The 16,746-nt window shown below is 35.9% G+C and overlaps 1 protein-coding gene across 1 annotated transcript; it reads right to left on the bottom strand.

Annotated features, from left to right (window-relative positions):
* Positions 1–8,921: 8,921 nt before the first annotated feature.
* On the bottom strand, positions 8,922–9,860 carry LOC123781421 (olfactory receptor 4L1-like). The gene has a single exon (XM_045780884.2). It carries the CDS (start codon positions 9,858–9,860, stop codon positions 8,922–8,924), a length of 939 nt encoding a protein of 312 aa, XP_045636840.2.
* Positions 9,861–16,746: the final 6,886 nt, after the last annotated feature.

Below are 16,746 nucleotides of genomic sequence, written 5' to 3'. Positions count from 1 at the left end.
TGTGTTTTCTTGCCTAATGGATTATTTTAGGTTTTGTCCCACTTCCATCTGTTTACTAACGGGTAATCAGTTTTCTGGAGCAATGCATGAGTGACCCACTAGATTGCTACCCAGTGGGAGCTGCATGGGCTACACCTCTCCACATCCTAATAATGAAAAACCCCTCTCTAGGATCATCTTATTTTCTTATTTATCTTTTTTCATGTGTTAAACTTTAGTAAAATGAGCTATTTAAGTTTGAAATTTTTAAAAAAATTGTATCTCAGTTTTGAAAAACAAACTATCTCAATTCTTATAAGATGTAATAGCAAACGATCTTTTATATTCATGTTAACAAAGAAAGAATGACTGGATGACAATGAGATTTTAATATTTTAGGCAAGTCATAGGGGTCTTGGTAGTGTATCACAACCTGTGACTTAAAATCTTTTTTTTTATTTAATCATAAATTGCTGATAATGAAAGCAGAAGAAATCAGTAGCTGGAAAAGAGAGGGAAGAAGAAATCCAAAAAGATTTAAAGAGGTGACAGAGGAGGCAGGTGAATTGGTTGGCATGTTTGGTGTTCACTGGTGGTTTAGTGGCTGCAGTGGAGGCTTTTACAGGAATATTACAGGAACAGACTGAGGTTGTTCTCTGATACCTCTCTCCCCTAGGCTATCCTGCCTTACCAATGTTTCTAGTCCAGCCATGTCCCCATGATTCAGACTTGCTCTCTGCTTTCTAACATTCCAGGAGTGTCCTTCTCTTTCTTCTATTTTAGCTTCTGAATCCATGTTATTCTGAACTTAGTAATACTTCATTACTTTATAGTTCTGTTTGGTTTTGTTTAGTCCAAATGAAAAATTTTAAGAAAATATCCCTGTGTAATACCAGTGCACTGCTTTCAAAAATCATTTCAGGCAATGGTATCTTTCTAGTAACTTTAACCCTACTTATATGAAATATATTGTGACAAAATAAATAGAAGTCAAGCTTGCTTCAATACAGAGATTTGATGTTAAGGTAACAGGACAAAAATAGATACCATCATTGTATTATTCATGTATATATATTTTTTCTTCTTTCTCTCACTCTTTCTTTTTTTCTTTCTTTCCTTTTAATTAGATGGATGTTTGATCCTATGGAGAAGTCAATTGTTTTATCATTTCTAGGCAAAGAGGAGTCAATTCAAAATTCAGAAATCATAACTAAAAATCAGCCTTCAAGTTCTTGAAACAAAAGCCACATTACTATTAAGGAAAGGAACAGATCGTCAGAGGAGATAATTCAATATAAAAGGAAGAACCCCTTTGCATTCCACATTGCACCTTGAGAGGCAAACTAACTTCTCAATTAAAAATTAGAATATTTTGGGGCACCTGGGTGGCACAGCGGTTAAGCGCCTGCCTTCGGCTCAGGGCGTGATCCCGGCGTTACGGGATCGAGCCCCACATCAGGCTCCTCCGCTGTGAGCCTGCTTCTTCCTCTCCCATTCCCCCTGCTTGTGTTCCCTCTCTCGCTGGCTGTCTCTATCTCTGTCAAATAAATAAAAAATCTTTTAAAAAATTAGAATATTTTTAGATGAATAGAACCTCTGAGACTCTTCATATTAGTCATTCAACTTTATTTATAATGAAACTATGACAGCAATCTATTTTCCCCAAAAGCTTGACACATTACCTTGTCAAGTAAGAAGATTAAAGCTCTATCTAGTTATGTGAAATGACCTATAACTTTGATGACTGTATTTCTCAGTTTGAACTGAGAACTTGATATATACACTTAATAAAAAATGTAGACTAAAAGTCAAACGTTCTAAACTACGTTTCTATTTGTAAAATACGGTCATCTCTTCAGGAGTTAGTACCAGGTTAAAAGAGTTTAGGTAATAAATAATTTACTCGTAAATCAGATTATTTTGCTGGAAGGAACAGATAAATTGGAATATACTGTTAATTATAGTGTACTGCTAGTTTAATTTTAACACATGATGTAAAATTAGGCACAAATAGGCCACAAAAATTCAAAAGACAAATTTAAAATTAAAAAAAACTCCAACGAACAAATAGCAAGATATCTGTTAAGCCCAGCCAACCTATTAGAGGAAAAAGGAAACAATTCCTTTCCCCCAGGTCCATTTTTACCCTAGAGCATGTAATTAGGCATTGGCTGTAAGAACTCACAGCAGCTGGCTAGAGACTCCTCAAGGGAGAAAAACAGAGGTTTCTGGTAAAGAAACAAAGCAAGATATTGCTCTAAAATAAATAATATTATTTCCACAATGTATCAAAACATTTTTTTACTGGCAGTACTCTTGAAATAATACCATCCCAAATCCTACTTAAAACCACTTTATTGTTTTTGTTGTTCTTTTTTTTTACTAGCCTGTTTTTAATTCCCTTTATGATATGAGAAATATCTTATAGATATTAAGATGAACTTATCTTAAATGTATAGATTGAATTTTTTTCCTTTTTTTTGAAATTTCAATCACTTTATTTTTTTATTATAATAATATTTTTATTATGTAAGTCACCATTCAGTTATACACAACTAATGAATCATGGAACTTCACATCGAAAACCAGGGATGTACTGTATGAAATTTTTTTCCTATGCATGAATCAATGAAACTACTACACTTACCAAATTACAAAGCATTTATCTTACAAAAATTTCCTTTGGGCCCCTTTGCAGTAAATATTCACTATCAGAGCTAATAACTTCTCACTTCTTTTTTTTTTTTAAGATTTTATTTATTTTTTCGACAGAGAGAGAGACAGCCAGTGAGAGAGGGAACACAAGCAGGGGGAGTGGGAGAGGAAGAAGCAGGCTCATAGTGGAAGAGCCTGATGTGGGGCTCGATCCCAGAACTCCAGGATCACGCCCTGAGCCCAAGGCAGACGTTTAACTGCTGTGCCACCCAGGCGCCCAAATAACTTCTCATTTCTATCAGTAAATATCAGTTTTGTCTATTTTTAAACTTCATTTAAATAAAATCTCACTATATATACTCTTTTGCTTTGAATGTCTTCTGACTAATACAATGTTTTAGAGATGTATCTATACTGTTGCTTATACTAGTTTAAAAAATGTTTTTAAATTTTATTACTGAGTTCTATTCCACTGTGAATATACTCTAAACGGGTCTAGGTGTCTCCTTCTCAGATGACATAAACTAATAAGTGGTACTGGGAGTGATCTGAGAAAGCCGGTGATAAATGGCTGCCACACCACTACCTGGTGTGGCAATAGGACTCCTTTACAAGTGGTAGATGGGACACAGACAAGTCCTGCCATAATATAAGTGCCTGATTGCCTAAGACTTCAGTGGCCGTGTGGTGCTTGGCTGGCTCAGTCAGTTGAACATGCAGCTCTTGAACTCTTGATCTCAGGATCATGAGTTCAAGCCCCATGTTGGGAGTGGAGCCTACTTAAAAACAAAAACAAACAGATAAAAACCCTAAAGATTTCAGTGGTGGTAACCTGGGGAAACATCTTGTGGAAAAGCAATGCTATTGCCAGTGAATGATCCAGTCATTTTGAATTTAAGGGGAGAAAAATTCCTATGAATAGTAGAGTTATTTGCTTATTGCTAAGTTGTATTGGTGCCTTGCAATAAGAAATGGAAGACCATAACGAGCAGTTATAGTTTAAGTATAGGGACCTAAGGAACTCTTTTATGGTTTACAAAGACGTCCTTATCTCCTGTAGTAGAAGTACCATAAACAGGAATAACTGAAGATCTCACAGGGTTACACAGCTCCAACAACATACAAACACTCAGGGAAGACATGTGTGTCATGTATGGTAAGGTCAAGGCACTGGAAGGAAAAATCTAGGACCCTAAAATCTGGGATGGGTACCTCTGGGTAAATGCCCCTGAATACTTTGGCTCTGCAAACTCCTTGATTGTAATAAGAGGTAGAACTTCCTCCTGCTCAAGGAAGCTTCAGAGCCTTTTCTCCTGTCAGGCAGTAGATGACTCTTTAGGCCTGGCCTAAGTTCCTCTCCAGTGAGATAACTAAAGTCCCAGCAGGATCCTTAGGACACACTGGGCCTGATAAAAGAGGAAAGATACTGACACAAAGCAATTTCAAGAATGAGCTTTCAGGTACCAGCAGAAGCCAGGAACTATTATTGAAAGGGAGTATTGAAGTCTCCTTTATACATTATTCTCTTGACCTCAGTAAGCATCTTTATATTTGTTTTAATTCTCTGTCAGGTAAGTCATATAAGTTCTATTTCTGTAGATTTATCTTGTTCCTTTTCTTGGAACATTTGGCTTGGTTCTCCATTTTCTTCAGTTCTCTGTGTTGGTGTTTCTGCATTGGACAATGCAGGCACCTCTCCCAGTCTTCACAGATTGGTCTTATACAGGAAGAGATCACCACCAATAAGCCTGGCCAGGGGTTCTTGGCAGGGGGTGGGGGGTCCTGCAAATTTTTCCATCCCCAGGAAGAATCAGGTAGCTTCTTGGCATGGTTTTTGTTTTCTCGCTCTGTGCTGAGCTTGGAGTAGGGTGTAGGGGAAGCTCTGGCTTCTGTCAGACCAAGCTGTATCTCCTTTCTCTCCCAGCTGCCTAGACTATGCAAGAACCATTAGAGCTTCAGTATTGGTGAGAGAGAAGCTAGTTCTTTGGGAAGCTCGAGAGAAGTTAGGGTGTTGGATGCATGGATCAACTCTTATACTCCCCAAGGAGAAGGTGAGAGCTGAGATTTTTTAATGTACCCACTCTGCGCTGAGCAGTGAGGAAGCTCAGTGGTATCTACTAGCCCAAGCTATTGCCTCTGTTCTCCCTCAGACAGCTAGAAGGTACCAAACATGTCAGAACTCCAAGACTGACAAGGCAGAATCTAGTAGTCAGGAAACCCATTCTGAAAAGCTGGGACACTGGACGTGTGAAGAAGCTCCTATCCTCCCCTTGGGGAAACTGGGAGCTAGAGCGTCTCTTCCTGTTCATATGACATTGTAACAGGGACAGGATCTCTGGTGAAAGGGTGTCCTGAATCTCCTTAATGCTTCAGTGAGCCTGGTTTTGCATTCTCCTAGGGTGCAGGAGACTTTCAATTAGTTTTCGATTTTTCTCAAAAGGAATTTTCCCATGAATTCTGGATGAATTGGTGTATTTGTGTGGGTAAGGGGGGATTTCCTACTCTGCCATGTTGCTGATGTGGCTCCTAGCATTAAGTATTCATGCATGCTGCCATGTGGGTGAATCTGGAAAACATTAGGCTAAAGAAGAGAAGCCAGTCACAAAAGACCACATCCTTGTTCCCCTCCCCCCATACCTAGGTAACCATTAATCTACTTTGTTCCTCTAAAGATTTGCTTATTGTGGACACTTTATACAAATGCACTCATGCAATATGTGGTCTTTGTGCCTCCTTTCTTGTCCATTGCTTAATTTTTCAAGAGTCATGCATGTTATAGCATCTGTCAGTACTTGATTCCTTTTTATTGCCAAATAATAGTCCATTGTATAGATACACTGCCTTTGGTTTATCCATTCATTAATTGATGAATGCTGGGTTTTTTGCGTTTTTTTTTTTTAATTTTGTGAATAAAGCTGCTGTAACCATTCATGTTCAGTCTTTTGTGTGGGCATGTGTTTTCTTTCTGTTGCATATATATTTGGAGTGAAATTTCTAGGTTACATGGTAACTGTATGTTTAACATTTTGTGGAACTGCTAGAATTTTCTCCGAAATGGTTGCACCATTTTACATTCCACCAGCAATGTATGAGGGTTCCAACTGCTCTGTGTTCTCATCTTTTTTGATTATAGCCATCCTAGTGGATATGAAGTGGTATCTTACTATGATTTTCATTTGTATAGCCCTAGTGACTAATGATGTTGAGCATCTTTTCATGTGTTTATTGCCCATTTATATATCTTCTTTGGAGACTTTTTTACTTAGATCCTTTGCCCATTTTTTTTTAAACTGAGTTATTTGTCTTTTAATTCTAGAATTGTGTTCTTTATGTATTCTGGACTGATGTGTCTTATCAGATTCATGACTTATAAGTATTTTTTCTCCCATTTCATGCATTGTCTTTGTACTTTCTCCTGACTGTCATATTTGCTGGGATGTTTTTATTTGTTTGTCTTGTGATTTTTGATTGTGAGTTTTTTTGTAAAACCTTTCTGTGAGAGTTCAGTGTAGCCTAGTTACAAGGAACATTTTTTTTTCAGTGAGTGTTTAATTTTGCCAAATGCCTGAGCCTACACCCTTAAGTAGCAAGTTAAAAGAAAAATTCTCACACTGATGTGTGTAAACATACAAAGAATATGATGATAAGCCCAACTTTTCTGAAGGACCCATTTATTTTCATCTACATCCAGAAACAAGTTTGGTTAACATCTTTTTCTTGCTGTCTGCTTCTGCTAGCCAGGCTTCTAATATTCTCTCTTTCTCTCTCTCTTTTTTTTTCCCCCAGAAAATATGTGCACACAGCATGGCCTCCAGTCAATTTCTATCCCTGTTAGGGCCTAAAGGCCAATCCACAGTACTTTCCCAAATTTATAGGTTCTCTAGGCAATAGTATTTTGTCGGTGTTCTCAGAGTGGGCAATGGCCCAGTGCTGGCTTACCCTCCTGGAATGGAGCTGAAGCTTCATACAGGGCCTCAGATGTGATTTGTTTACTTTCTCTTAAAATCTGTAATTGATTTTAAAGATTATTTTAGATGATTCTAGCAGTTTTATGTGCTTGGTTAGCAGAGCGGTTTAGGACTTTGAGTGTACTATACTGACAGACACAAAAATCTTATGTAATATTTTATCAGTTGGAGTGTAATCCCATCCCCCACTGGATGCATATTTTACCTTATAAATGGTTATCATTTATTTAAATAGGATGTGCTTTATTGTAAGACTGACATTTTATATTTACTGTGTAAAGATACAGTTGAATATAGTTTTCATAGCAAATATTCTGAACTTGCTTTATTTTCTTCCATTTGCCTAAAATTTTTAATTTCTTCCACATTCCTTTTCTTTAATAACAAGGCTCTCATTCATATAATTCAATTACTAAAATATATGAGCAATATATACCCTTATGTACTCTGATTTTTTAACAGATATCTCATAGTAGAAGTGCATGTATTTCTTAGTTGTAGGTCAAATTGAATAATATTCTGGTAGAATACAGTTATTTCATCTTTTCTTTCTTCATTCAATAAATATGTATGAACTGCTGGGCACCAATAGGTATGCTAGATATTGGAGTTACATAGAATTTATAGCTAAAGACAAAGCTGATATTAACCTATAAGTGTGCAAATAATTATTGCCATATTTTATGCAAAGAATGGAAATTGCAGCATCTATAAATGAGTAAAATAAAAAAATCTACACTGGCCAAGGACATATAGGAAAGGGGTTCTAAAATATAATATTGAATGTGTGTTCTGTACTGTGAGAGGATGTTAGCTGGGTGAAAAAGTAATGGAAGATCATTCTAGGTGAAGGAAACAGCCTGGAAATAGTCCTCAATTAAGATGCCTGGTACTCTGGAGAATTTGAAAGAAAGTCAGTATAAACTGAAGGGGAAGAAATCAGAGAGGGAGACAAACCATGAGAGACTCTGGACTCCGGGAAACAAACTGAGGGTTTCAGAAGGGGGTGGAGGTGGGGGGATGGGGTATCTAGGTGATGGGTATTAAGGAGGGCACGTGTTGTGATGAGCACTGGGTGTTAGATGCAACTAATGAATCATTGAACTCTACATCAAAAACTAATGATGTACTATATGTTGGCTAACTGAACATAATAAAAAAAATAAATGAAAGGCAAATATACGATAAAAAAAACCTCAGTAGTCTTCTTTTTAAAAAAGTAAGTAAATATAAATCTGACATTATGAAAGAGTAGATTAGAGCAGAATTCCAGAAGCAGGTTGGCCTTTGAAGGCTAATTAAGGATATGAACCTTCATCTCAATGCCAGAAAACAGTTTTAGGCAGGGAAGAAACATTGAGAATTGCATTTTAATCACATCACTCTGGATGCTTGTGGAGAATGCATTCAATGGAGGAAAGAACATATACAGTAGTTTAGAATTTATTAGAAAGCTATTGCCTAGAGAAGACAAGAAATGTTGGTGTCTTGAATTGGGAGAGAATACTTAAGATTACCATCAATGAGTATGGGATTCCCAATTTGGCATGCACTGCCCCCTCCTCAACACTCAGAACCAAATCAGATTTAGCTGATAATTAGAATAAGGATTATACTCTTACCAGAGGCAAATTTAAGTGTAATTTTATGTAAAGCACTTGGAAAGAATAAGTTACATGGCATGGTACCTAAAATCAAGAAATATCCTTCTACTTTTATTTATTGAGGTTTGAAATGCAACTGTGCAGTCTTATGCTATTTCTTGGAGCATTTGGTTTCAAGGCTGCTTTTTGTCCTTCTACTGAAACTGTCTTTGCATTGGTTCCTTCCCTCTGGTATCTTACATTCTCTCTGGCATTTTATATTCACTCTGCTGTCAAATTTAATTATTTGTCTCATTGGATCAAGAGATTAGAATCATATCTTTCCCATTGTTGTTCATTATTTCACTCATCATTTATACTGGTACTTCATTTAAAGATAGTATGAATCTATGAATGTTGTTACCAATCCGCATCTATTAAAATCATCTCTGTTAGTATTCACCATATTTTTTAAATTGTTTTCTTCACCAGTAAATATACTGAATATCTGTGGAAAACGGCTTAGTGATTTCAAATGTCTGTTTTCTGTAGGTCACTCATTCTCATTATGTGCTTTAGCAGTAGTAAACGTGAATTAAAATATTTTATGGTTTTCTGCACAATGGTTCTGCCCTGGTCACTCTAACATAAGAGTGAAAACATATATTATATATAATCTATTTAACTTCTGTTAGCACTGTGTTTGAAAGTTGTGTTGATTATATAGTGCTCAAATCTAGAAGTTCTGTGTAGAGATAACGTGTTGGAACCGTAATTTTCCCATGGCCCCTTGCATTTTCTGATTTCTCAGTGTATAGATAAGAGGATTCAGTAAGGGTGTGATACCAGTGTAAAACACAGCAAGGACTTTATTACCTGCGAAACTATTGAATGGCCAGGCATAGATAAAGATACAAGGTCCAAAGAACAGAGTGACCACAATGATGTGTGCAGACAGTGTGGACAGAGCCTTGGAGAGCCCTCCAGATGGTCTTTGTTGTACAGTGATCAGGACGACAGCATAGGAGACAAGCAGGAGGATGAAACAGGTGAATGAGAGCAGTCCACTGTCAGCAATGACAAAGAATTCCAGGGTGTATGTGTCCACACAAGCAAGCTTAATCACAAGGGGAAGGTCACAAAATATATTGTCTATGACATTGGGGCCACAGAAAGGTAAGTTTACTGTCAATACCATCTGGCTCATGGTGTGTACAAACCCAGTTGTCCATGAAAGTATCACAAACCCACTCAGTAGCCTGTGGCTCATGATTGTCCTGTAGTGCAGGGGTTTGCATATGGCTACATACCTGTCAAAGGCCATGGCTATCAAAAGAGTCATCTCAGCACCCCCAAAGAAGTGCATAAAGAACATCTGGGTCATGCAGCCCCAAATGGAGATGGTCTTGTGTTCGTTGAGTAAGTCTGTGATCATTTTGGGCATGGTGACAGTGGAGAGACACATATCCAGAAAGGAGAGGTTTCCCAGGAGGAAGTACATGGGAGAATGAAGAGTGGAACTAAATGTCACTGTGACCATAATGAGAGTATTTCCCAACACAGTAGCACTGTAGATTAAGGAGAATGTTACAAAGAAGAAAATCTGAAGTTCCCATTGTCCAGAAAATCCTAATAAAATAAACTCAGTCACTACAGATCTATTTTTAAGATCCATTTACTTGATTCAGAAAGGCTCCAGAAGTTCTTTTATACCAAGAGAAAACAAAAGTAAAGCCATAATTAGCACTGATGTTTTCCTATTTCTATTTGATGAATAATAGTTGAACTTATGAAAATATATAATATTAAACATATCAGCATCACTGTCTATAATTTGAAATTATTTTGTAGGTCACATCACTTTGAAACAATATTATACTTATGCAGCAATTAAAAAGCATTTGAAGGAGTGGAAATTTTATTTTCTATTGTTTTATTCTTTTAAATGACCCTCTTTTATCAATTGATCTTGATTGTTACTAATTTGCTCACTTGGAAAAATTAGATAAGTTGTTACATTAGTATTTATTTTGCCATTTATTATCACTATTTTCTGTCACCTCTTGAGATTATCTTACAACAATATATAAGGAATAGAGAATTTGAAAAATGAGGAAAGTGTATTGTCCTGTATCAGTGAAGTAACTTGTTAAGACCATTCCATATTTCTACAATAAATAAAGAAAATGTACACACACACACACATACACACACACACACACACACACACACACACACACACACACACACACAACCTAGGGCTAATTTGTACATGAAAGAAATTTCTTTAAGTCATTAAAAATAATTTTGCTTTTTTGGGTGCCTGGCTGGCTCAGTTGGTTGTGTCCAACTCTTGATTTTGCTGAGGTCATGGTCTCAGGGTTGTGGGATCAAGCCCTGCACAGAGCTCCAAACTCACCTGCTTAAGATTCTCTCCCTCCTCTTCCCTCTGCCCTTCCCTACACTTACTCATGCACTCTCTGAAATATATATATAATCTTTTAAAAATAATGTTGCTTTTTTGTTTCTGTTGTGTAGTATACTGAGAATTTCTAGAAGCATGGACTCATCCTTAGATCCTTATGAGCTTGTTTTCTCCATTTCTTGTATTACTGTTCACAGTGAGAAGTGGGTGTGTTTTGTGTAAATGTACATATGTGGTGGTTAAGAAGTAAATAGTGAAAGGATTCAACCCTAACATGTAGATTTTGCTTCGGTTGTAACATGTCATACTAAATTGTCTTCACTTGGTGTTTTTATTTTTCATAGGATCTAGAGTGATCTAAAATGATCAGTAACAATTAAGTGATCTCTATGTGCTATACTCGGTTCTAAGTGTTTCAATTTATTAGTGCATTCAATGCTCATAACAGTCCCAGGAGGGCAGCATTATTATTATTCTCATTTTGCATATAAGGAAACTATGGCATAGAAGTATTTAATGACTTACAGTTACACAGCTAACAAGGGTCAAAGTTGGTATTTAAGCCCAGTTGGTCTGATCCTGAATCTGGGCCCATATCAATGTACATGTTGCTTCCTGAATTAAAGTAACATATTTTTATGGTCAACTTAACAAGTGTTGAATTCATATGTTCCATGTGAATTCCTTAGGAGATATGCTTCAACATGTATGTTGGACTCTTTCTGTGTTACAGTTAATTACACTGTATTTTCTTATGCAGAATGAATCCCTGCCCCACTTCTGGGGACAATCTAGAGATACATAGTTATCACACACAAAAATAGCAATAAACCAAATAAAAATATTTAAGTTAGTACATGGTGTATGTGGCATATTGTAAGAATCACAGTAGTGATCACTTTGAGCTAGGGAGTGAGTGTGAATGGGCAGTCTTTTCTTTCTGTGGTGATAAAATGATTTAAAATGAAATTGTGGTGATGGTTGCATAACTTTGTGAATACAATAATAATCACTGTACTATGTATTGAAATCAGGTATATTTCATAGTATATGAGTTATGTTCAGTAAAACAAACTGCTATAGATTTTTGCTTTTATTCTTAAGTTTAAAGTATCTTTAATATATTAGTTTAGTATTTTGTATACTATCCAGCTACTTGTACTCAAAGATATTTCACTATGAGACAAAATGACATACTGCATATTCAATACAACTAGGTTTTAAAATTTTTTAATGTCTCCTGTTTGAATTATGTTTTTGAAACCCTTATGCATTTGGAAACTAACTACTTTCTTTTAGTTAAAAGGTTTTCTTGATACTCTTTCTACTATTTAGAATACTCATGAGTTTCCTGAATTATTCAGCTTCCTTCCTTTGCCTGCCTATGAACATCTTGTAAGGACTTCTCCCTCTTTATTCCTAGGATCTCATTTGTATTTATGCTGTAAGGGTCAGTTTTAGGCAGAGAGTTTCTACCTATTTAGCTATGGTCATTAATTCTCCCTCACCTGCTCCTTCTCCAGCTTTCATTATGATGTGCTTATTTGCATGTCCTATCAGCACCTGAAATGATGAAAAGAAAAATATTGCCATTGTGTTAAAAAAAAAAAGTTGAGTTTCTAGCTATTACATTGTTTTCAATGCTAGTATGTTACCTAGATACTCACAGTTGGCTTTTCTTAATTTTAGTCATCATTTTTAATCACTGACCATCTGCTGTCATGTTTTACTCATCAATGTCATGTCAAAAGCATATATCCTTTAAATTTGTATAAAATTTTTTGTCCCTATGTCATTGTGAAATTGTAATATGATCGCCCAGTGAGAGAGGATTTTTTTTAAAGATTTTGTTTATTTATTTGAGAGAGAGAGAGCAAGCACGGGGGGATGACAAGGTGGGGAGAGGGAGAAGCAGACTCCCTTTTGAGCAGGGAGCCTAATGTGAGGCTACTTCCCAGTACCTGGGATCATGACTTGAGCTGAAGCAGACACTTCCCTGACTGAGCCACCCAGGCACCTGTGAGAGAGGATTTGATGTCTCAGAATCCACAGCCTTTTCCTTCTAGCCAACAGAAAATTAATTAAAATACCATCTTCAGTATATTAAGCCTCTAACAAATTAGCTCTCTATGATGTTTCCACTTACTTGTTCTAAAGGCACAGTATGAAGAACAGTATATTCAAGGGTTAATCAAAATTAAAAATCTGCTTTTCACTCTCTGCGATGCTCTGTATATGAATGTATATAGTATCATCTGCTTCTTTTATAAAGATGTGAATCACTTGAAGGCAAATGTGTTGGAGCTCTGGGAATCCAAATTTCACTGGGAGTTGTTAGAGCACAGAGGCTGCTGCCCTAGCAGGACCAGGAGAGATGTTTACACTTAATTTCTGGCCCTGCAACATGCTGTGGTTCTCTCTGAGCATTGGCTTGATTACAATGGGCATGACAGTGTTGGTTGATTGGTTGTGCTATAGGAATTGTAGACATCTTTGAATTAATGGACACTTGCTTTCCCTCATATCACTCTAAGCTATCCTCTTACCTTCTTCCTAACAACATTGGATAATTTTTTAGATGAATAATCTGCAGACTTTGCTGAACATAATACCCTCAACATAAAAATAGATCTCTGTATGTTATAAATTTACTAGTGACAACATATATTATGTTACAACATTAATATATTCAGGAAGTAGGAATTTTAAAAGACAAAGTTAAAATAAATTATGCTAAGTAATTTAAAATTTGAAATGATACATTGATGATGCAACTGTTTTATGCTCACTCATGTAATAATTATTTTTTTATTTATGAAATTTTTCAAAGAATACCTATATGGCCCAAAATAGTTTCATAATCATTGTCCCTTTTACTGTAAAATGCTACAATAAATTCTTGTTCTATAGGTATTGCTTTTATAAAATTAATAATAATTGATGATCTTGGTGTACTTTGCACCACAGGCTTCAAAGTTTGTTTTAATAACTTGCCAACAAAAGATGTCATGAATAAGTTTGAAATTGGCTGATATCGCTGTCACTTCTATGGAAGTTCTTATTTAATTCCAGTCAAGTTCACCACTTAACCCACGGATTAATGTAGTTTTTGTCATAGACATTGCATTTATTATATCATTACAGTTGGTGAGAGAATATTAGGTACAGATGTTAAAATCATAGATACTTTGTATAATGCAAGTCTCTTTGCCATAAGACAGACATGATTCTACTGCAATTCATTAAATTTGCAAATCATTAGAAATAGTTTTCTGTGTACTTTTTGATATTGTTTGCTGATAAGAGATTCATTTTATTTATTGCCTTATACTTATTTAAGCCATTTTACAGTGGCCAAAAAGAGAAATATTTTCTGAGTAGAGTGTGGCTTTTGTCCTTTTGGTATTAGTAAGAAACATTCAAGAACACTTTATTACATTTAGTGAAAAATTTAAACCATTCATTAGCTGGTGAGTATTAATACTGCAAACATTTTTTTTTATTTTTCTAAATATTTATTTGTTTTAGAGAAAGAGAGAAAGTGTGAGTTGGTGGAGGGGCTAAGGGAAAAGGAAAGAATCCCAAGCTGACTCCCTGGTGAGCCCGGTGCCTGACCGAGGTCATAATCTCATGACCCTGAGATCATGACCTGAGCTGAAATCAAGAGTTGGACACACAACCTACTGAGCCACCCAGGTACCTCTATTTTATGTTTTTATTTTTACTTTTAAAATTTTTTGCTTATTGTGATCCCTACCTATTATAGCAAGGTACAGTATAGATTGTCAGGTTCATTGTTAATAATAATGGGATTAAATCCATATTGTAAAATAATATTTCTTAATAATTTGGAATGTTTTAGCCAGTTTGTTGTCAGTTCTCATTGCTGTTTGCTCTTTTACTTTCTGATTTAGCTGACAAAGAGTTCATATTATGGGTAGAATTGTCAGCTCTACCATTTTGTAATTGTTTATGTGAATTTTAATAAATTAGAATTATCTTCAATGCAAAGTTCATTGGCACAGATCTTTTTAAGCTCCTTACAAAGTTCTGGGGAATGAATTAAGTTAAAAGAAGATAAAATAATCTTTGAGTATTCCCTTCTTCCAGTTTTGGCACACCTAAGCTATAATACATAGCAATGTATTCAAAGCAAATAACTGCAAAGAGAACTGCTCTAAACCCCTCTGTCTTTTGTTTAACATATTTTAAGTGTCATGTGTAAAGTGACCAGGTATTACATAGATTAATTCAGAGTACCAAAAATAATCTGTTAAACATTAGTAAAGCTTACTTATTTTTTGAAATTAAAAGACACATAAATAGATGTTCTCATTTTTAACCTACACTTGATCAATTGGCTACAGACAGCTTAAAATGTTTTCACCCTGCTGTGGACAATGGACTTAAATAACTTTTAATGACTATTTATTGCACTCTTCTCTTTTGGTTCAACAATGGATCTGACCCAATTAATACAGGCCCATACTTTCCACAGTCGTAGTTCTTTACTTCTTGATTCAATATTCACCCTACATTGCTAACCAGGGTAAAATTATGTAATTCCTCAAGTATTCCTTTCTTGTCCTCAAATGTTTAATATTTCCAATTTCTGTTATGTCACTGTGTATTCCTTGGTTGTAGGGATTGTATTTAGCATTCTCCCTTCATTTAATTTCTTACTTTTGACGAATTTATTGAGTAAATTTTCTTTCTGTTCTCTAATATCCTTCAACTCTCTCATGTTGAATGTATGGTTCTTTGATTTCCTCTAAAGAATATTCCGGGGACAAAATTTTGGCGTTCTGTCTTTAAATTTGTTTAACAGCAGCATAAGTACTTATAGTGCAGATATTGCTCTAAGATATGAGGAAACTCTTTATTTACTACTAGCTCTCAAGTGAGTAAAATGAAGCCTTAAAATAGGTATTGAACTCAGCTAGTCTCAAACGTTTTTGGGCCCATACTGTACGTCAGGAACCTGTCCTCAAGGATCTCAGAATCTTACTCTTCAATACTGACTCCAAATAACCCATTGCTAAGTGTGATGATACAGGTATGCAGTAAGGCAAATTTTGCTTTATGGAGTTTGCAAATTTCTCCTAAAAGAGGCTACCTTTCCCCAAAGAAGCAACTTTGTCTTTAATGATAGGCATTGATTGGCTGCACAGAGGAGCAAGAAGAAAATTTTAGGCAGAGATAATTATATGTAGGGAGGTATGGAAGCATAGAGTATTCTGACATATTGAGGGAACAGAAAATAGCTAGTATGTTTGAATTATGGTATAGCTTGGATGGTGAAGAAGGGAGAATTTTTGATGAGGACAGAAAGGTTAGAATGATAGCTTTGAAGGGTCTTAAATATGATTCAAAGTAGTTTGAAATATATTCTGTAATTACTTAGGAGTGCTTGAAATGGTAAAACAAAGACTGAAAAGTATTGAGGTTTTACAGGGTGATGTTAGTAATACCGTGAAGTAACTCCTGTATTGTTTTAATAACCTAGGTAAGAAATGATGAAGGTCTGGGGCACCTTGGGTGGCTCAGTCAGTTAAGCATCTGTCTTCTGCTTAGGTCATGATCCTAGGGTTCTGGGATTGAGCCCCTTGTCTGGCTCCCTGCTCAGCAGGGAGCCTGCTTCTTCCCTCTCTCCCAGCTCTTGCTCTCTGTTGCTATCTTTGTCTCTGTATCTCTCTCTCAAATAAATAAATAAAAATCTTTTAAAAAATAAATAAATAAATTCTTTAAAAAAAAGAAAGAAAAAGAAATGATGGAATTCTGACCTAAGGCCATGGAAGGTAATGAAGAAGAGGTTCAGATTAACTTGTCAGGTAGAATTGTGAAACTTTGGTAACAGAGGTTGTACAAAGGATGACACAAGACAAAAGCACAATTTCTAACCAAATACTGTCTGAAAAATAAGCAACACCAACCCGAAGGCCACTCCTAGGGATCCAAGTTTTAAAAAGTTACACAAATTCATGTTAGACTAGAAGAGAATATCAGCACCCAAGCCTGTGTACCTCCCTGGAAACACAGCAGTGTTAACATCCAGGTATTAGTCCCTGGCTGAAGGTGAGACACAAATGAAAATCTTTGCACTGTGATAGCAGCTTCTAAGCCACACACATGTCTC

The sequence above is a fragment of the Ursus americanus genome, chromosome 34 (assembly GCF_024610735.1).
Source record: "Ursus americanus isolate L20-20 chromosome 34, mUrsAme1.1.p, whole genome shotgun sequence".
NCBI lineage: Eukaryota > Metazoa > Chordata > Mammalia > Carnivora > Ursidae > Ursus > Ursus americanus.
Note: the sequence above shows the minus strand (reverse complement) of the source record. Positions and strands in the feature narration are given on the sequence as shown.